General features: G+C 40.1%; 1 protein-coding gene across 6 annotated transcripts in view; it reads right to left on the bottom strand.

Moving 5' to 3' along the window:
* ATP8A2 (ATPase phospholipid transporting 8A2) overlaps positions 1 to 21,848 on the bottom strand; it is a 344,031-nt gene that overhangs the window by 263,481 nt on the left and 58,702 nt on the right. For all 6 annotated transcript variants that reach the window (XM_074568973.1, XM_074568941.1, XM_074568962.1 and 3 more), the window contains 11 exons: positions 18,966 to 19,006; positions 17,053 to 17,126; positions 14,221 to 14,290; positions 12,749 to 12,876; positions 11,643 to 11,754; positions 10,756 to 10,921; positions 8,257 to 8,384; positions 5,574 to 5,651; positions 3,418 to 3,506; positions 2,664 to 2,708; positions 1,234 to 1,309 (listed from right to left, as the gene is read on the bottom strand). In XM_074568973.1, the coding sequence (XP_074425074.1) occupies positions 1,234 to 1,309; positions 2,664 to 2,708; positions 3,418 to 3,506; positions 5,574 to 5,651; positions 8,257 to 8,384; positions 10,756 to 10,921; positions 11,643 to 11,754; positions 12,749 to 12,876; positions 14,221 to 14,290; positions 17,053 to 17,126; positions 18,966 to 19,006 (1,007 nt within the window). The remainder of the gene's footprint in view (positions 1 to 1,233; positions 1,310 to 2,663; positions 2,709 to 3,417; positions 3,507 to 5,573; positions 5,652 to 8,256; positions 8,385 to 10,755; positions 10,922 to 11,642; positions 11,755 to 12,748; positions 12,877 to 14,220; positions 14,291 to 17,052; positions 17,127 to 18,965; positions 19,007 to 21,848) is intronic.

Genomic DNA, 21,848 nt, shown 5'->3' with positions numbered 1-21,848 from the left:
CTTTTTTGTATAGATGCCTAAAGCAACAGCCACTGAGGAAAAGCTTAAACAAACTTTATCTGTAGCCTGCACCTAAACCAGTACCCCTCCTTCCAGAATAAGCACCTGAAGTCAGCAACTGTAGCTGCATATAAACAAGCAGAACACAAAAGAACAGGAGGCAGCCCAAATCTTGGCTGCAAGTGATGTGCAGTGGGAAGTCCTTCCAGTGCAGATGGTTACAAAAGCCACATAGGAAGCCAGTACATTGTCTTGGGAGGGCCACCATCCTGAAGGGTAGAGTACAGGAGCCATCTTCAGGCTCTACCACCCTGAGGAATATGTAGTGACATACAAAGTAATTAAATACTCCTTCAGGCATTTACACCACGCTGCATTTCCACTTCTTAAGTACTGTAAAGAATAACAGAAAGCAAAGTTTTGCTGCACACAGACAGTATGTTCTAACTATATTTTAGATGCTCATACTAAACCAGCCAAGCTACAGAAGTTACACTGTCTACAGAGAGCAGTCAGCTAATTGAGTCTGTCATTTCTATTAGCACTTGCCAGTGCCCAGATCCCCTTCTGTGAGACAGCTTCTGCAGAATAGAAGGGTCATGTTTTTCCACAACCGACTTAGGTGTCTGCTCCCCAGTCACACTTCACAGCTGCATGGTTTCTGAATAAGTAAACACCTGACACTCTCCTAAGGAACAGATCCCTTTAGGATACAACCAGTTAGGCTAAGATTCCTAATCACTAAATCTCAGGCTAAGCTTAAACTTGCAGTTCATTCTCTTCTCTTACATCCTTTATGCAATTGGAATTCCCAATGTTTGCAGTATTTAAAGCAGGTCCCCACACCAGAGCCACCTTGCAATGCTCTGGATTACTGTTAAAACCAGTATTTTTACAGTATGGATGTTTGAACACTCCAAGTAGTTTTTCTTTTAAAGAATTACAATTTCTACCATCACTTGCTACAAGATACTCTTCTGTATACACTCGCATATACGAAGCTGTTTTAGATCTAGCTGGTACCCATATCAATGTCATTGGTTTTTATTCCAGTAGTAAGACACATGGGCAGGAAGGGGTTGGGGGAGCTATTTTGTTTCCTTTTTCCCCACTCTGCGCTTGCATCTGTAATTGCATGACACACCCCTAAAGCAGACTTGATCACACAAGTACATTTGTTTAGTAGGCCTAGAACAGGGTATTTAAGAGACACGATATTCAGAGTAGACTTACATGGTCATTTTCAATGTTTTGCAGCAGTCTTGGGTCATCAAATTCACACGATTCACTGGTGGAAGGAGGTAGCTGGCTGCAGAGCAAGACAAGCATATTCAAACATAACAGTGGCACATTTCCAATCTTACTACTTCATCTATTTTGTTGTGAAATAAAGGAAAAACACAGTAAGATTCCACTGTCCTTAAGAGTATTGTGAAAAGATCATACAACTAATGCAGAAAGTGCTGAAAATGAGCATAATTTCTTTAGAATGCCAGCAAGAAACCCAAAATGGTTATGCTTGACTGGGTATTTGAATGCATCAACAATGTGTATATTGAACATGTATTCAAGTGTCAACACACTTCCTAGGACAGATGTAGTGGAAGCAGCTTTTAAGTGTACTTGGAATATATTGATTTCAAGGTGACTTGCTTTTAAGATAGGTCAAAGATCAATATCCCTAAGCTCCCTCTCTAGTCAGCAAGTTCCACTTTGAGTTGATCCCTGGAGGATTTTAAGCTTGACAACTCCAAATTAGTACCTAGAAGAAACTCTTCCACAGAGCTAACTAGAACAGAAGTGTACAAAAGGAGAAAAGATGGCAATGAAGGAAACAGCAACATATTGGAAGAAAAAGAGGCACCCATAGAAACCACATCTCAGCCAAAGTAGCAACATACCATATCATATCAGCTTCCTAAAAGGTGATCATAAAAACAACACGGACCAGTGGAGAAGCCTAACTTAGTTCATCAGAAAGTGGCTAAAAGCATCCGGCATATACCCGTTTCTTGGGTGGGAACTCACTTCTTACCTGTATTTGCCAAAGACATCAGCCCTCTCTGACTCTTCACCCCTTCCTGTTAATCTGAACATGCTACAGTGACACCTGCATAACACTTCTAGGTTTTCACCCCTTTCTGTAGAAGGGGACAGACCCATCACCTCTATTCATTCAATCTTTGAATAAAGAAGAGTGGTTCTCTTGACATGAGACACCTCCATATCAAGCTCTTTCACAGTTTAATTATTAAAACATAGCATTTTAATAGAGAAGTTACTTTTCTTTTCCTTTCCATGTTTGAACTCTGTGATTGCAAAGAATAACATTCAGTCTCTAGCTAGAAGTAAGGTTACTGTAAAGAAGGTTACTCTTAGCTTGTAACTTGGTTGTCTGCAATTATAAACGAGGATTGCATTAGCATATATCCAAGCCATCCCAGCTACTGCCTATCCCTCACCCCCTTCACCCACCATCTCCCTACACAGAAGAGAACATCCATCCCCACCCACCAGCTCTGTGTTAGGCTCTTGCTGGAAGAGCGTTTTACTCAAACACACTGCTCCCTCGGGTTTCTTCCAGTCCCAGATTAGAAAGCAGTCTTTATATAAGTTGTCCTTGCTCTGCTATACAGAACACACACATCTGAGAATATATTTACCTGAAGTCTTCTGATGAACGTTCTCTTTCCAGCTCGGGAAAGTGACTGAGGGATAGAAAAATGAAAAAAGAACATTTATTCCACTTCACAAATCAAAAAATAGGTGGAAGGCAAAGATCAATGAGTCATCACACATACAAACATATGCTGGAACCATGGGCTCAGCTGTTCATACATTCAAACCAAGTTTTCTGCCTTTTGAGGCATCTAATTTAGCTACCGTGAAATTCAAAGGTTAATTTGCACAGAGATCTTAAGACTACCCACTAAGCAAAGACAGAGATTTAGTACTGAAGATTCAAAAAGCCAAATGCTATGAAATATTGGCATGACTCAAAGAGAACAAAAAACCCAGTAAGTACATATCCCTCCCATGCAAGAAATATTTAACTTTACTACAATTACAGCTACATGGTTGTAATGAAGTCCTGGATCATCTGAAGAATTGCTACCCTTGGGCTTCATCATCTTCTCTCCGGAAAGGCCAGAGGTTGTTTAGCACTTCTGGTTTAGTTTAAATCATGATCAGATAAGTTAGGAAGCAAGTTTTCTTTACGTCATGTGAAATACTCCCCAGGTTTGCATTTCATAATTTGTGTTGCAGAACACGAAAATGAAAGCTATTAACTGAGACCACAAAGTACACTAAAATACAAATCAAAGAACAGAATGTTCAAATTCTGTTCTGATATAAAACTATGTACCATTAATAAGCACTATTAAGCTACAGAGTTCCTAAAAAAGTCATACCTACCCATATGTCACTCCAGCAATACTACATTTCTTAAAGTTCATGATATTGCACGTTAGAGTACCCGTCTTATCAGAAAACAGGTATTTTACCTGGAAGAAAAAGAAGTCTAATTTTCAACTTGCAAAGTAACAAAACTCAATGTGGAAAACAGATTATCAGGAAAGTTTTGAGACATATGGCTCAAGCGTCAGAGTATTGACTAATGCAAGCTTATTACTGCTTGGTTTGTCTTACTAAAGCTACAGGAAAATATTCAGTGAAGTTATTTAATGGCATAAGTCCTTTTTTATCTTTAAGTGTAGAAAGGCTGAAATAGCAGGTTATCAATTGCAAAGGCTCCAGTGTGGTCAGTACAGATGTACTTGCTTGTGCTGGTTGAACAGTCACCAAATCTTTCAACTGCACTAACATCAAACAAGACCGAAAATCAAAACAAAAACTCTTAAGATCGTTGACGAATCATTAAAATTTAACACACTGAAGAAATTCTGTGTTCCAAAGACCACCAGGAATTTGTTTAGGGTTTTCTTCCCCATAAATAGTACCACACAAGGAATATCCTAGATTAAATCCAAGCAGTGTTCTGCAGGCAAATATAAACCTGCTTTTTCGGGTATCCAGTCATGAGCAGTCCTGAAGTGCAAGAGACACAGTCAGCACTGCTCAAGATCATAATCCCTGAATGGAAACCAGTGACTTCCAGCTAGAACTTGGAGACGACTTCAACACAGCAACACAACTTCTTGGAACGTTAAGCAGACTCAAGATTCCCACCTTCAGTTGGCCACAACAGACCAAAATTATTTGCAAGCTAAACTGCACACTGTTTTACCTCTGTACCAGGTAAGATTTTAAACCAGCAACAGGTAGGAAGGGATAGTGCTAACATAGGAGTTGGACAATTTCAAAAGCAGTATATTTTGCTCAGAGCTGCAAAAAGCTTTTCCTCAATATTTGCAATTCAATTCAAGTCAGTGCACTACACTACTAGTTAAGTGATCCTTTAGCTGTGCACTACGCTGCTTCCGAACACAGCATTGGAAGTGTAGCCTGCGCAAGTTAGATGTCAAAGCGGATACCCAAATATCTGGGTAACTTCAAGCAATTAATACTTCTAGCATATAACAATTCTAAAATGCACCTGTGAACAAGTAATTCAGTTAATGAATAAAAAAATTTCACTCTGGTTACATGGAATCACTAGTAAGCCATTTCTGAAAACAATACACGGGCCAACAATATATATTATGCCACATAATATAGTTTACTTTGGCCAAAAACACTACCATAATTTGGAGGTTAATAACCTTACATCAAAACAATTTAAATATAAACAAAATTTTAACAATCCTAAAAAGGACAATCAGCTGTAGCAGGAAGAATATTGACTACCACTCTGTTGAGCAACACATAGTAATTACGTGTTTTACATACATTAATATTGCCTCCAACACTAAATTCACACAAATCATGAAGTTCACGTGGTTCAGTTGCATACCTATGACTTTGATGGTCAAGGAGAGAGCCTAGGATTCCGAATGGTACTACAAAATTCTAATGGCGAAGTTGTGTTTTCCAGTAACCTTGTTTAGGGAAGCCCTTCCATTTTGAAAAAAAAAAAATCTCATTTGCAGAATTTAGAACAAATCCTATAGAAGACCTACAAGTTAATACATGGGTATCTTTATCTGAAAGGAAAATACAAACGCTTGAAGGAACATCGTCTAAGTTAGGACTAGAACTGCATTTTTCTGACTTGCATTTCCTATGAGGTGGTCAGAAACATGAAAAACTAAGAACGCATGCCGAGGCTATTAGCTTGCTCTTCAGCCAAGCTTAGTCCTGTACATTTTGTTCCGCTATAGACAGTCACAACCACAGAGCATCTCTTCAATACCCTTGAGAGAAAGGTCAGTTTAGAGTGAACATAACAAACAGATTCAATTTCCAAGCTTAAAACTGCCTATGGGACCTCAAATTTAACCTTCTGATATCTCATTATTTTACTTGCAAGACTTGGAACTCATGAAAATAAAGATATCCCATTAACCTGAGCCACAGGGCAACAGAAGAAAGCAGATTTGTACAGCATTCTCTCATACCTTCTATCTTCCTAAAAGATATCAAACATGACACTTAAGAAAACGCTGTCTTACCTGCCCAAGTTCCTCATTAAGGTTTGAGGTTCTCGCCATTGCAGGTGTATCTGTTTCCGGATAATACATATCTATGTCCTGAAATGAGAGCAAAATTAGACCTATGCCACGCAAATTAAACACTGACGTTTCCAGTCTTCTTTTATTCAGCTGCAACTCAGCTTGACTGATGAAGGTTCTGAGGGCTAGAGACACAAACAGCACCCAAGGCTGAATAGGGGTGCTTCCTTTCCAAAGTATACCTCCATACTACCCATACATGAGAAAAAAACAGATTCAATTACAGGCAATTATCATTTTCTTCATGGCATCTCTAATTTAAGAATTTAGTACAGTAGGAAGAAGTTCCAACAGCCATGCTAATCATAGGTCTTCAGTTACAACGATTGTTGGTGTAACCCATGATTGGACCCATGATTGAACAGACAATTTAAGTGACTCTGAAATCAACTCCCTCTATTACTACATTTAACTGGGAGGGTTAAAAAAAAAAACAAACACCTGCTACATGAACCAAAGCAATTTCTCAGATAAGCTAGCTAAGCACCTCCAATGCATTATAAGCAGCTCAGAACAGAAACATTAGACTGTATTTACTTGAATTTTAGAGAAGCGACTACAACTTTACTGAAAGTCCAAGGATTAGTGCATACTAAGACAAGGTATTCCTCTTGTTTTCATTCAGCTTAAGAGACATCACTACAGTATTTGTGGTCCACAACTGAAGAAAAGCACACTTTAAAGTCAAAGCTTGCAACAAAAGTGATCCCTGTATTCAAGCATGAGGCACCACCAACTCATCTCCATACAGAAATACTATGATTCATACCAGAGGTGACCTTAAGGCTATCCTCGGTATTTAAAAAAAAACCAAACATAAAAACAAATTAAAAAACCCACACCCTCAAACAAGTCTAGTCTTTCCCTCTGCTGTGGCTGAGAGAAGCTATAAGCTACTGAAGAGTTCTCAAAAGATATTTACTGAACATGAGTCAGCTGAGAAACTTCCTTCAACAAGAAGAGTTGAGCCTTCCTTCTCATCCTGAAAGCCTAAAATATACAAGAGTGATCATTTGCACAGGGGATCTGCCTACAACTAAATCTTTTCATTTCCTGTGGAACACAGAACTAATACAGAATAAATCCTCTGAACTTCTCCCTACCTTTCCTAGAAGTTGTATCCAAAAAGTCATCTGAAAATCTGGTAAAGAGTTCAGAGGGTTCATAAGAGTTCATAAGGGTCAGAAGGAGGATCCAGGGAACTACAGGCCTGTCAGCCTGACCTCGGTACCAGGAAAGATCATGGAGAGGGTCATCTCAAGTGAGCTCTCACGGCAAGTGCAGGGCAGCCAAGGGATCAGGGCCAGCCAGCATGGGTTTAGGAAGGGGATGTCCTGCCTAACCAACCTGATCTCTTTCTATGACCATGTGACCTGCCTTCCAGATGCGGGGCAGGCTGTGGATGTTGTCTATCTGGACTTTGGTAAGGCCTTTGACACCGTCCCCCACAGCATTCTCCTGGAGAAGCTGGCGAATCATGGCATAGACAAGTGTACTCTCTGCTGGGTTAAAAACTGGCTGTATGGCCGTGCCCAGAGAGTTGTGATTAATGGGGTGAAATCCTCTGGCTGCCGGTCACCAGTGGTGTCCCTCAGGGCTCAGTTTTGGGGCCAGTTTTGTTTAATATCTTTATGGATGATCTGGATGAGGGGATTGAGTGCACCCTCAGTAAGTCTGCAGATGACACCAAACTAGGTGGGAGTGTTGATCTGCTTGAGGGTCGGAAGGCTCTACAGAGGGACCTGGACAGGCTGGATCGATGGGCCAAGGCCAACTGTATGAGGTTTAATAAGGCCAAGTGCCAGGTCCTGCATTTCGGTCACAACAACCCCAAGCAACGCTACAGGCTTGGGGAAGAGTGGCTGGAAAGCTGCCCGGCAGAAAAGGACCTGGGGGTGCTGGTGGATGGCCAGCTTAACATGAGCCAGCAGTGTGCCCAGGTGGCCAAGAAGGCCAACAGCATTCTGGCTTGTATCAGGAATAGCGTGGCCAGCAGGAGCAGGGAAGTCATTGTGCCTCTGTACTCGGCACTGGTGAGGCCTCACCTCAAGTCCTGTGTTCAGTTCTGGGCCCCCCTGTACAAGAGGGACATTGAAGTGCTGGAGCGTGTCCAGAGGAGAACTACCAGGCTGGTGAGGGGTCTGGAGACCAGGTCATACGAGGAGAGGCTGAGGGGGCTGGGCATGTTTAGCTTGGAGAAGAGGAGGCTGAGGGGAGACCTCATTGCCCTCCACAACTACCTGAAAGGAGGTTGGAGAGAGGTGGGTGTTGGCCTCTTCTCCCAAGTGAATAATGACAGGACCAGAGGAAATGGTCTGAAGTTGTGGCAGGGGAGGTTTAGGTTAGATATTAGGAGGAATTACTTTACTGACAGAGTGGTCAGGCACTGGAACAGCCTGCCCAGGGAGGTGGTTGAGTCACCATCCCTAGGTGTGTTTAAAAAATGTCTAGATGTGGCGCTTCAGGGCATGCTCTAGTGGCAGAGATTGTAGGTTGTTTGGTTGGTCTCAATGATCTGAAGGGTCCTTTCCAACCATGAAGATTCTATGATTCTGGTGGTTGGTTTTTTTTTTTAATGTCACTTTCCAAAACTGATATTAATGCATTTATTCTTGTTACTTACCCAATTTATAAAAAGAGCCTGAGTAAACTTGACAACTTCCAGTGTCACCAGAAGGCTGATTGGAATAAGGTTGTTGTACAAGATTATAAATGTCAGCAGATTATATCCAAAGTTGACAGAGAGCATTTCTGTGGACCAAAAGACATAAGACATCAGCAGACAGAAGTCCGAGTGGTACAGTATAGGGACAATCACCTTTCTGCAGTTGGCCTAATCAGACTTAGTAGTGCTAAAATAATCAGTGAGTGTGTTGAGGCCTAATATAAAGGGCCTTTTTAATATTGATTTCAATACTACATATATAAAACCCCCACAGAACACATGCCTCAATACAGAGCATATTATAACAGATGAACGACAAGACTGGTAAAGCTATACATTAGAGAACAGAACACTTTCTGAACATTTTTTTCTAAACCAATGGTGAGAGGTATGATATTCCAACACTATAACCCAAATTTAGAGATTTATCTGGTATGTCAACTGCCCCAATTAAGAGCCACCAATATCACTAGTAACATAACTTTACCTTTCAGAAAGTGCCTACTTGACTCAGTGAAGCTAGAGAACAAAAAATAAAGACTAAAATTTGTTCTAAAATCTGCCAGCACTGGCAGAATTGAGAAGTTACTCACACTAAAGAAGTCTGAGAACAAGTTTACTGTTAAACAGACACCTAGTAAGTGAACTAAGGCATCCTGCGTAAGCAGAAGAGCTGATATTAATGGTAACAACATTGGGCAATTTGCCCAAACAAATTTATCAGCACAACTGGTCCTCAAGCTAAGGGGAAGCATTTATAGACAGCAGGCAGGAATGGACAAGGCCCAGCAGAGACACAGGATGAAGGCTCCGGTTCATGGTGCTGCCCACAGCCTCTGTTTACATCCAAAGTCTCCACATTTGTCTGTTCTTCACTCTTCTTGAAGCTTAGGGAGGCACTTCAGTCAGGGTGCAGAGCACCCAGCACAGTGGGGTCACAGCCCATAACTAAGGGGTTTTCCGCATTACAAACAAGTTAGTAAGAAGGCAGGAGAGCAAACTAGGAGGGGACAGAAGCCAGAGAAAGTTGCTGAATCCTAATGAAGATCAGATCCTAATGAAGTTCGGACCCAGGCACCCCCTCCAACTGTCCACACACATGAATTCCAACTCTTTGATCCATTTACAGACAGTAGAAGCACAATTGATATTTGAAAAAGGTTTTTTCCAGTACAGTCTTTATAGAAATTAGACATTTAACAAAAATTTAGTATCTACCTGCCTAGCCTGAAAATGTGTCTTTCCGATGTGTGGCAGTTACAGATGTGATAGAAGTTGTGCATTCAATTTACAAAAAAGCATATATGCAGACTATGTCATCCTAGTTTATTACAGGTTGCACCTGTTTTATATTAGCACAAGTTCAGGAGTTTGTTCTATTCATCTTTTCCAATACCACCACCATCATTGGAAGGCACAAATTTAAGCTTCCTCATTAAAAAGCAAGGGGGAGGGAAGAAACTTTGAAAGTTGTCATTACCACTACAAGAAGACATTACAACTACTGAAAACCAAAGTCAAATATGAGGCACTTCCATACTCTTCCTCTATAAATTTTTTTCATTACTATCACAATTGCAGTTCTTAAACTGCAGAAGGCATCCTTTGCCATCTGTTTGGCAATCATCAGCAGAAAGACCACGTGCAGTTTGTGAGAATTGTTTTCAGATCTGCATCACAAGATGTTTGTAACAATGCATTTTATAGCTAGCTAATGCAACCCCCTCAAGTCAGAAGTCTACTGGAGAGCAATTTATTTCATCCTTCAGTGTTTGCATAAGGCCCGTCTTTATCTGAACTAATAAATTCAAGGAGTATGAATGAAATCAAATAAATTCCCTTAATAAGCATGGTAAGAGATCAGTTTTCTCATTACAAAGTAAGGCAGAAATAAAACCTACTCTGAAAACATTATGCAATAAATACAAAATCATAACATTTAGCATTTAAAAGTTTTCTCTACAAGTGCACATCAGCATTTCTGACTGAAAAAACAGCTAGAGAAATCCTTTGCTTCTGTACGTAAGCATAAAGTTGAAGTCAGTGTCATCATACTGAGACCTGCTATCCTGCAGTCAGGTACAGTCAGACATGATACCTAAGTACATGACCTCCTATAAGAACAAATTTGTGAATGGCATCTCCACACTGCTGAAAGAATTTGCGCACCAAATATCCAAGAATGACTCTTGCCCCTCTTCTATTTCTCCCATGGGTGGTAGCCCAGTGATATTTAGCTAACCTTTAGAAGGTTTTATTAACAGAAGCCTGACAGGCAAGTTCATTTATGCCAGTCCATTCTCAAAAACACCCCAACATCGGGCGTCAAATGTTAGCAACAGGCTGGTTTTTGTGTTTGTTTCTTTGTTTCTTATTTTACACATTCATTTAGCAAAGTTAAGAGTCTGGCTAGCCCTACAGCCTGATACATCCCTAGCACACTGCCTGTGTACTCACTGTTGGAGCCAAGGTACCAGACGACTTCGCCGTGTGTTCTGTTCCATAATAAGGCACCTACAGAACTCACAAGGGCCATCACCAGGAGAATACAGAACAAAACCAGGATCTGCATGTTGGTCACTTTCTCCACATTTGATCTCTTCAGAGGTGCTTTGGTTGAATTCTAAACAGCAGCGGGGGGGGGGTGGGGGTGGGGGTGGGTGGAGAAAAAAAAAAGTCCGGCAATGGCTTATATAAGAGGAAATTGCAGAGGCAAACTCAGTCTTTATTTTTAGAGTCCATTATAGAACTTGCTACTTCAACTCTATTTAGCTCAATATTGTATGCAAAGCTCAACAAGGTGGTAATAGGAGCCAGTACTCCTAATGGCTCCAAAACTGACACAGCATTGGAGTAAGAGAACCATTCAGTTCTGAAGACCTTGTACATTCATTTCCTGTCTGTCCATCCCACTGACCATCAGAAGAGGTGAGCAACTCATACATGTTGCTGGTCTCTCCAGGCACTCCCTGCCATTAAGGCAATACAGAGACTATAGTCTTAACCTAATTATCTCCAAGTGCTAAAATCACAGGTGGTCATTACTATCTCCTCAGCTGTTAAATCTCAGTTTTAAATGTTGTCCAGCTACCAGATAAATTCAGATAAAATAAAGTTAGTTTTGCTTACATATTGAACCGTTTTGAGACAAACTTCCGTAAGCATTTAGACATGTACACATGCAACCTCAAGTACAACAGGTCCCTTGTATTCCTCAAAGCCTCCAGGTCTTAAACAGCTACAATCAAACCATTTCATAAACTCAAGTCCAAAAGATAAGTAGAATACAGGAAGAATGACCAGCTTCTATCAGAAAATTCTCTAGATCTCCTTAAAAACTTTACCTGCATGAGTTTTGTGTCATGTCCTGTATACACAACAATACCCAAGACCCATTGAGTGTTTCTCAGTTGTGCACCTCTTAGCAAGATCTGGTCTGGACCAACAGGAACTGGGCTGCAAAGCAAGAATTACGCACATCTTTGAATTCTTGGTAAGACTTTAGGAAACTAGTTCTCCTCTGTACTTCCCCCTCAAAAAAACCCACCCAAACCACAAAAGGAGGAAAGGAATATAGTGAACTTACATTGTCCACACAACTCGAGAGCACTGAAATTGGTATAAGTCTAATTCCTGCTAAAGCACAGTAGAAAGAAGGTGATACAAGGGTTCTAGTTACCCCAAACTTGAGAAATTGTTGCAGCCATAAGCCTACTCTGCACTTTACCTTGGCTCACATGTTCTCTCACATCAAGGACAGAAGCATCACGCTTGCAAACAGACCATCCATTCCAAACACACCATAACCTCACATATGCCATTAAACAAACATTGTGAGAAAACTGTATTACTCATGTGATTTTCAAGTGGGATGGAAGTGATCATCTTCTATTCTTGCATCCATCACTGTTCAGCTGAGTTGGTCAAGAAATACAATTTTTGTACAGGAAAATAGGTATAGCAAGATGAAACCTCTATGTTCCTACTGACCTTTCAAGTTCTATGAATTGAATTACTAAACCCAAGTTCTTTTCTTCCAAGAGGTGCACGAGACCAAGGTCACACTGATAAAGACTACAGATTCTAGGATCATTTTTCTCTATAGATCCAAATTTGGTGCAGCCTTTGGCTCTAGCTGGAAGGGAAAGGATTCCCATTTCCCCTGTAACAAGAAGGCCCTAAAAGTCACAACCACCTCCCTCACTCTTCCTTCTCCTTAGAAGTTATTTTTGATAAAAAACCCATTAGGATTCCAAAGAAACCACCTCTCCCATAACAAGCAGAACCCTCCACAGGAAGATGGAAATATGTGATACTTGCAGATGCTCTGATTGACAACTGTTAATTATTACCCTCCTCTTCCCCAGCAAAAACATGTTGCAGACTAAAAGCACAAAGGAAACGTTTTTCCTAACGAAATGAACTTATGGCTTTGTTGTAAAGTCAATACCTTTGACCATCTAAGCGCAAGTTTCCAGTGAAATCATAAAGATGACGGTTGGGTCCTTCACATTCTATCCTTCCAGATACTTTCATCAATTCTTCTCTTGACTGGAGACTAGCAGTTTGAGACAATCCCTGCAGAAACCAATCCAAAGGAGATTCTTGTCAAAAACTGCTATTAGAAGGCAACCTAGGAAAATGGTGCTTTCTTTCAACATCTAACATAACAAAAGTAGTTAAATGTGTGAAGGTTTTCCATCAGGTTTGTTGGTGGGGGTTTTGTTTTGACTTTTTTAATGGGTATTCAATAAGTGTTTCCTACAAGGAAGATGCATTATGGACATGATCCTGCTTACCTAGGATTGCTTTAAATCCCTCTACACAAGAGAATTATATTACCTACATGATCTTTCTGTCACCGAGAGGAAAGTCCCATCCATTGTGCATAGAAGCATCCTCCGTGCTTCCAAGCATGAAGTTGTACACGTGCAGGAGGAAGAAGATGACAAGCAGTATAAAGATGCCTGGCTTTTCTCTCAAAGTATAGCTCCACTGATGCATTACTGCTGCTAAATATAGTCACTCCTAAGTGTAGTCTCTCTCTCCGGTCACTGCAACCATTATGCTCTGATCATACTCAAGGTTAATTAAACCCATCATGCAACTGTAACCTAACGGATTGCTACTCAATCTCAGAGCACATAGAACACCCCACTGCTTTTCATCTCCATTTGGTTAGAAGTGATCCTTGTTTTGCCAGATTCTTTTGCCAGATTCTTGACTGCAACACTGCAAGCCAGAACAAGGCCTTAAAAGGCAGGAACTCAAGATCTGATCTATCGGGCTGACCCAGAGCAGTAAACCGCATTTCTGCGACAGCAGTAAACACGCAGCAAACCTACAGCTTTTTAAAGCAAATCTGTATTTCAAAATCCTAATCCAAATTCAATTTTTTTTGTAATGAAAGTGGGCAAAATTCTGAACTATTTCTAAACACCATAATCAACAGTGTTTCTTCAACAAAACTAGAAATATCCAAGTAAATGCTACTACTTACCACAAAGAGAACAAATTAACTTAAACAAAAAAAAGTTCATTTGAGCACTCTGCAGAGGCAAAAGCAACAGACTGGCACTTGTGACAACAGAAACTGCAGCTCTCATCACAAGCACAGCTGCCTTTTTTTTTTTTTTAAATTCAGCACTTCAATTCTACTTACTGGACCTTCAGCAAAACAAAGCCAAGGTCTGCTTGATTTGCCTTTGTGAGCTTATAATACTTCCTCCAGATCAGTTCCTTACACTTGCACATGAAGCATTGTTGTTTGGGTTTGTGTCTGTTGAAAAGGCGGCTATGGGGATATGCTTTTTTTAAAAAAAAAAAGTAGCACTTGTACTGTTGTAATGTAAGTTACGCTCTGCTTTGCAACTAATATTAGATACCTACGTGGAAAAAGAGGTGAAATTCAGTTTGTTTTACCTGTCGTATTTTAAGATTCGTCTCCCCATCGAGATTAGCTGTTTCAATGTAGCACATGGCTTGGGGTTCACTGTAAGGAGCATAAGATTTTCAATATTAAAACTCAGTACTTTTTGTATACTAGTTTTGCATAAGATGGCCCACAATACCCTTCTTCCATGCAGTGCAGAAGACAAAAATCCATACTGTTGGTACATGACCACGAAAGATCCAGCTGAAGTACATATTTTACAGAGATGTCTTTGGATATGAACACTCTCATACAACAAATTAGAGAAAGAAGAGTCTAAATCTGAAGGTTAATAAGAATTTAACAAGTTATGATAAAATTAGATCCCTGAAGTGGACTATTTTACATTGTAATCCATAAAATTGCTTCACATTGCAAGACCTATAGATAAGAAGTTGAGGGACTTGTGGAGGTACATCTGAAGTCACTGCTAATCAGCTTTTTTTTTTTGAGAATCAGAAAAAGATACAATAACATTGCAACTGAGGGCTGTGAACTGCATCTTCCAGAGATACTTCTGCCTTTACACACAGGGACAAAAAAAAAAATATCTTGTTCACATGGATGAGCTCTCCACAGGTAGCACCTGTGATAAGGAAGGGCACTTTTACCACGGATCTTTTCCTGCCCCTTAACATTTAAAACCTCTCTATGGCACTACCAAAACTGGTTTTCCTCAACTGTCCTCTCAGGCTGCTAAGGAATATCCGTTTCCTACCGGGACCCAAGTACACGCTTCTTCAGCATATCACTTTCCATGCTCTTGAGATGTTGCTATTTCTTTTCCAAAGTAGCCAATTGCTTTAACAGCAAGTGTAATTAATCAGCAGAATAGTCAGTAATAAAGGCTCCTTAGGACAAAAATTGTTATGAAACAGACACATACATTTATAACACAGTAAGAAGCCAAATTTTTCTCTCCAGATAATTTTTCTTAAAGAAAGGTCAGCCTGCTCTTTGTCTACTCCCATACGAGCAACTTCAATCTGATCCCAAGAAAGCCACAGATGAAGTCCAGCTTGATTCCACTTTTACTTCTGTCACAAACATTTTACCCACTACAACTGAAGTGGTCAACTCAGGAGGGAGACCTCTTGCAATACAGTTCCTCTCATTTCCAATGAAGTGTGGAAGTGTTTCCATACAAAGTTGTGTTTGAATTCAAACCTTTTCTTTTTCTTCATGTAAATTTACTCTCTACATAAAATTCATTTGATGTCACCTTTCTTCTATGGGGCAAAAAAAAAAAGAGTCAAGAGAAAAACAACTGCTTATTTCACCTCAACAGTCAGCTCAGACACAGATAGTCAACACACACAAGCAAAAGAACCCACCCCCTCAGAGCATGCAAAGCCTTCTGGTGAACTGAGGACACTTAGTATTGCCATTTGAGAGAATCTCAGGAATAATACCAATTGTAAAGCAGAACTGCCACAGAAATTGTTATTAACTTCAAGCAAAACTTCTCCCAAATCAACATACTTTGGGTTAAATTCTCCAGTTATGTGATTATCAATAACAGCAGGTTAGTAGAATCATGTGGAACAAAAAGCTGACTCATGCAAGTTAAGAAACAGATCAGCAGGTTTTTTAGTGTCATACATTTGAGAAGTTCTCAAGCAGAACAAATATTCCTCAATACTGAAATGGCAAGTTATAGATGCCAATGCGTAGCCTAACTAACTGCATATTGAGGCTGACAACTGCTTAGTCAAAATTTGGGGGTTGTTTTCAAAAAATACAATATTGCATACAATGGAATGAAGATACCTCTATACTTGATCATGTGACAGTCCAAAAAGACTGAGCTTCCCCATACAGCTTTCAAAAAGAAAAATGAATCCTCCCAGAAACGGCACAGACAAGAAGGATGGAGCAGAAAATACAGCAGCTTAGAAAACAAGTTCCCTTAGAAGTTTAGTCATCTAGGAGAACTGTAACCTGGAGATCAGAGCAACCTGCAGTCACTGTTGAAAAGCATGCAGACAGAGGGAAATCATGGAGAAGAGCACGGTGTCACAAGGTTTGACTAGTAGAAAAAAAAGCATGTTCAAGAAGAGGAATGGCAATATTGTCTCTCGTTTAAGTCTCCTCTAAGTGCACAGTGGTCTTGATTTGGCCTAAACTTGTTCAACACGGTATAGAATCTAGATTAGCAGCCAAGTACCACTCAAATGCTTTTAGGAATTAATGACCAAGCTTTGTTTGTCAGTGTATCTGTATAAACAAGTTGACCCATATTTCACAAAGAAAAGCGAGCAGGACTCAACAGTTTACTGTTGCTGCCGTGCTAGGGATGGGACATATGTGCACTGTATCAAATACAAAGAGTAAACAATGAAGCCCAAAAGCTATTTTGCATGACAGTTACTAGATGCCAGCTGGGCTAGCCGTTTAGAATTATTGTTTGAAAGAGAAGACTATCCTGAGGGGCAGAAAAATACGCTGGAAGCTCAGTGGAATTAAGTGGAAGAAACTTAGGCTCCCTTAATTACATGAAGGGATCCTCAGAAGGCCATAGAGCAAATGACTGCATTAAACTTGTCTAACAGACCTTCAGTCTCCCAACAAGCTCAATCATACACTTCATGAATTAACACTATGAAGTCTTAAGGAAGCCTTCTTACTCAAGAACCTGTCTACAATGATACATGAATCATTGCCTAGTAAAGCACTGTTTTGACATTGTTGAAATTTGATTTTAGATGTGGAGAAGAGTTATTGCCATCTGATGTCTGTTTTTATTACTAGCAAATACAGAGTTTAGAGTCCTCTGCACCTCAGTTCATCAGATACATCATTTCCACACCCATTCAGGATACCTGGAAGATATAATGATCATGTCTGCTGGAAGATGTTGCCCATTGGTGACCTTCACAATATCGCCTACTGCTACCTGTTGAGTCAGGGGCACGAGTACAGTAGCATGAAAAAGAAAAACAAAGAGTTCGCTTGTCTGGAATGTTAGTTTGTTATTTTCTTTCACCCAGTCAAAAGAATAGCATCATGCACAGAACAGCTACAGGTAGCGCTTCCCAAAGTCAGAGTACTTTTCACTGCAAGTTTGGAAGTATCAAAGCCTTCCTTTTTCTGAATGCAAAGTAAATAATTCTCTATAGAAAAAAATACACTCAATTAGAAAGTGTGAGCTTCTGTAGCTTATTTAGCAAAGATTATTTTTTCTCTAATCTTGCTATTATCCAAATTTGAGGGTTCTTTTACTTTAGTCTTATTTAACCTACAGAAAGTTAAATTCCTTCCTAGTAAAAAAGAGTTATCTTTAAACTTTACTTTTCTTAAGTATCAACAGTTTCTCCTATTCCTTCTCCATGTTACTTACCTACCCAGTCATCACTTATCTTCCCTTAGCCTTTTTTAGATGCACTACTTGTACTAGTCACTAGCAAAAGGTATTGTCTTTACAGATAGATAGTATCAACCAGTTCTTCCCTGACCTATAGTGACTTGAGATGTACGAAGTCCTAATTTCTGGAATACTGAAGACCTAAGAGTTTACAGCACTCTAATGGGAGTCACACACACATGGACTTTCATTCTAAGAAGGACCAAGGAGCACACTCAAAACAGTAAGCCAGGCTTGCCTGATTACTCTCAGACTGCTTAGCACCGATGCACTGCTGAGAGTCTGAAATGGGCTTACAATACTTTTAACACATTAATTTACAAAAATTGAAACAGATGGCATGTTTGAACAGGCAGAATCATTAGTCTTACTCTGACCCCACTAAAAATAAATTCCCTACCAATTTCAGCACAAAATGAGATCAGAAATCTGCCTTAAAAGTAAACAAGGTGGGTAGTGCAGAACTGTTACTCCCCAACAATAAACGCAAGCCTGGACAATACACAGATGCAGACACAGGCCAATTCAAGAAGTGCTTAAGGGTACAAGAAAACTAGATTCCAGGATCAGCTTTAAATATCTTTCAATTCAGTGTCCTCACTGAATAGGACATGGAACAGCATAATAGGACATGGAACAGCATAAACTGCCATCAGCACTAGCCATCAGAATCCCTGGCAATCTTTCGTTTCTACTATAGCCTAACAATTCTGCAGGATACTTTTAGGTCTCTTGAGGCAGGTCTCATTTTAGAAGGGTGTATTTTTTCCTCAGTTATTAGTTAATAGGGATAATTTTGTCCTTAGAAAGGCATCAAGAGCCACGATTAGATTGATACATACTGAGGGATTTCAGCAAGTTCTAGAAACAAAGCTCACCAGGTCCTGGCACAGGGCTTCACAGAACACAGGTCCCAAGTGCCTGAGGTAGCATCAGGGCTTTTGCTCCTTACTTGAGCAAACAGCTTGCTTAATTATCCTCAAAACCTAAGAGCTTTTTAGCACAGCTAGCAAAATAAATCTCTGTTCAACTTTTGGGGGAGGTACAGCATTGCAGTGAAAGTTACTCTTCTAGATACGGACTGAAAACAAAATACTGTTTACACCCTGGGGCCTATTAACTGTCCAAGCAAGAACACTTATAACAGTTCATTAGCATTTGACAGAAACATAGTACTAGGATTTAAAGATGGGTACTCGGGTGCCTTGCTCAGGGCAATTTTCACTATTGTAACAGAAAGGATCCCTCCCACCCCAAGTCACAGGGAACCATCACATAGTGTGCATTAACTCTAGGCCTCTGAATTTACTCCAGCAAAAGTAATTCTTGAGTGTCATCTTCCACTCCCTCCCATCCCCTCTTTTTATTTACCTCTTTCCACATGATGTTCTGCCACATCCCATTTCTTAGAACTGAAAGAAAGTTTAAAGTTATATTAGAATAAATATCCAAGATTTGAACAAATTTCAAAACAACTATAGCTACAGTGAACGCTGACCAGAATGGGAACATATACATCAGAAAAGTACTTTTCAGAAGCTGGGACCACACTTTTGTCCACTGCTGTAGGCATCTGCATCTAAGAATGAGAAAGAATCTGCCCTTAGTATTTATATCATTTTTATCACCTGCTAGGCAACAGTTGGTGGCCTGATTTCTTCTTGGCATCATTTCATACCAATGCACAGATGGGCAGTGTTGTTACTTGTTTGGGAAGTGACCTTCCTTATAACAAAGGGCATTATGGCCCACTGTCAATCAGAATCAGGAAGCATCTTTATTCTATGTATGACATAACCACAGAATTTTCACTTCTCACCTTTTTCTTTGCATTTTATTCATTATGTTTTGACTCCATCCTCACTACCATATGAACTGCCCTTACAGGGCTGAGGCTCAATTGTCAAGCAGGCTCAAAGCCCTACTGAAAAGCAAAGATCAGCTTTAGCAGAAGGAGAATCCTAAATTCCAAAGCTCACATTGAAACAAAAAAGAAACAGGCTACTGAAACAGGCCTTCGCTTCCATAGTGCCCAACTCCTATACTGCTGTCTTAATACGCTCATTGGTCATCTACTCTGAAACATGCTTTTCCACCCAAGTTGTTCCTCTGGATGCTTCTACATGTACTTAATACTACCCTACCCTAAACAGCAAGGTCAAAAATTTATGCCAAATCATTGCTGAGCAGCCAAATCCGGTGCAGGTCTGAGCACACCCAGTACACCTAAACAAACTCAAACCCTTCACTGAAAGCAGCTGCGGCCAGTTTTTAAAGATGTTAAAAAAGTGTAGTGTGCAACAGATCGAAGTTGAAGAGGCCAGCCCCCTACTTTGAATAAATTTTCTCCTCAGCAATTCACATACATAGATAATTTGAAAGTCATACCACATTCGCAGAAGATACGACTCTGCTGAATACAGCCTCAGCCATCCTACTCAGGATAGGGCACTCCCCAAACAGGAATGCAAGATTTGTCAGACCAGATCAAGCAAGAAATCCACCTCTTGACTCCAGTCCCCATGCCATGCATTTCACATCACTGAATCCCAAGATGTAGTGTTACAGTGGATGGATCACAGTGAAGTAAACTAACGAGAAGTGGGTGGGCAGCAACAGAAGCACTGCTCATGATGCATCTGTACTGCTGAGCTTCCACCCAAACAAGTACATGCAGTTTAGGGAAAGAACAGTTTTGTCGCATCCCTTCCTTCCCTCTAAGCTGTGCCTGAATTGAGCTCTGCTTAGTTCAGAACACAGGAGCAGGCCCAAGCCCAGAACCTCAAGTAAAAAAGCCACATGCTTGCAGCCTTGACTCAAAACTCAAACCCTCAGAGAGGAATTGCAGCACTTAACATCTCCTGGGCCTTGCTTTAAACAGCTTTCTGTTCCACCAGAAAATTTTAGAGATGTTTCAGCAAACAGTTGACACTGCTGTATGTTCATATGCAAGGGAGGTCCTTCATAGCTCCAAGTGCCATGAACTTCATCTTGCAGACAATTTTCTTAAGAAAGCAATTTAGCTTTCATGCTTACTGAAATAAATTTAACTAATGAAATTAATTAACCAAGCAAATTACTGAAGCAACTATTCTTTTTAAGCTCATAACCCTGCAATCTAAAGAGAAAACTTCAATTATACATAAAGCAGTTCAGAAATTTTGGGGTTGCAATTTTGCACCTTCTATTCTGCTAAGCCCAGTTTTATAGGGGAACTCCAAAGGATAGAAGAGACAATATTTACAGGAGGATAAAACTGATGAATTATTAATTGTCAAAAAGGTATTTGGTTAAAGTAACAAGTACCTAAAAAGACTGCTCCCACTCAGAGTTTTGATACAAGCCTTCTATCTAAGACTTTCTAAGACAAAACAAAAAAACAGTGTATTGATGTTCTAGATCTAGGATTTAATGCTGTCACTCACACCTAGGTGCATAAGGCCATTTGAAATACTGCTCCTGCAGGGCAAGCATTTCCCACCAGTCTTGCACAATAGTTTGCTAGCCCTGCACTTGACTGCTATTCAAGGGCATCCCATACAGTATTAAATGCTCATGGGATGTTCTATAATTTGACAGTGAGAGAATCAATACATCAAAAGAATTATTACTGAGCTCTCTACATCTATGGAATATGCTGCCCAGGGGCTTCACTTGGAATTACACTTAATCTGGTCCCTGGATTCAACATCATCTCCATACAGACCATGTGAAGCTGTCCAAGACATGAAACACGTGCTCAGAGCCTAACACGCTCCAGCTCCTAATGGAGATGTGCAGTGCTCACCTGGAAGAGAGCTTTTGATTTTATTTCCTCCAAAAGGAATTTAATTCCTACATACCAAAGCCACTCTGCAAAGCAAACCAGTCTTTTCAATGGGAAATTTAATAGAGGAAGTGTGCTTTGAAGATACACTACTGCTTAAAAAAACTAAACATGAAGATAAATGCAAAGCCTACACGAATGTTACTGAAACAAGCACCTGGTCATTGCAGTCAGTGAAGTTCAGAACACAGCTAAGCAGCCAGTAGATGTCTACTTCTGAGTGAGCTGAACTGTTTTTGAATTGCATTGACTATACCTCACTCAGCTATAAGAACGAAAAGGCTCATACAGAACCTAAGTTTATCTTAATCCCACCTTGAACATGAATTAGCTTTTCATTCGTATAACACAAGTCTCAAAAACAAACCTCTTTAGCCTTCCTCTTAAGAAATATGAAGATACAATTTTAAGCATAATTTTGAAAATTG

This window comes from Larus michahellis, chromosome 1 (assembly GCF_964199755.1).
Source record: "Larus michahellis chromosome 1, bLarMic1.1, whole genome shotgun sequence".
In the NCBI taxonomy this organism is placed as follows: domain Eukaryota; kingdom Metazoa; phylum Chordata; class Aves; order Charadriiformes; family Laridae; genus Larus; species Larus michahellis.
The sequence above is the reverse complement of the archived record's forward strand: the minus strand, read 5'-3'. Positions and strand labels throughout refer to the sequence as shown.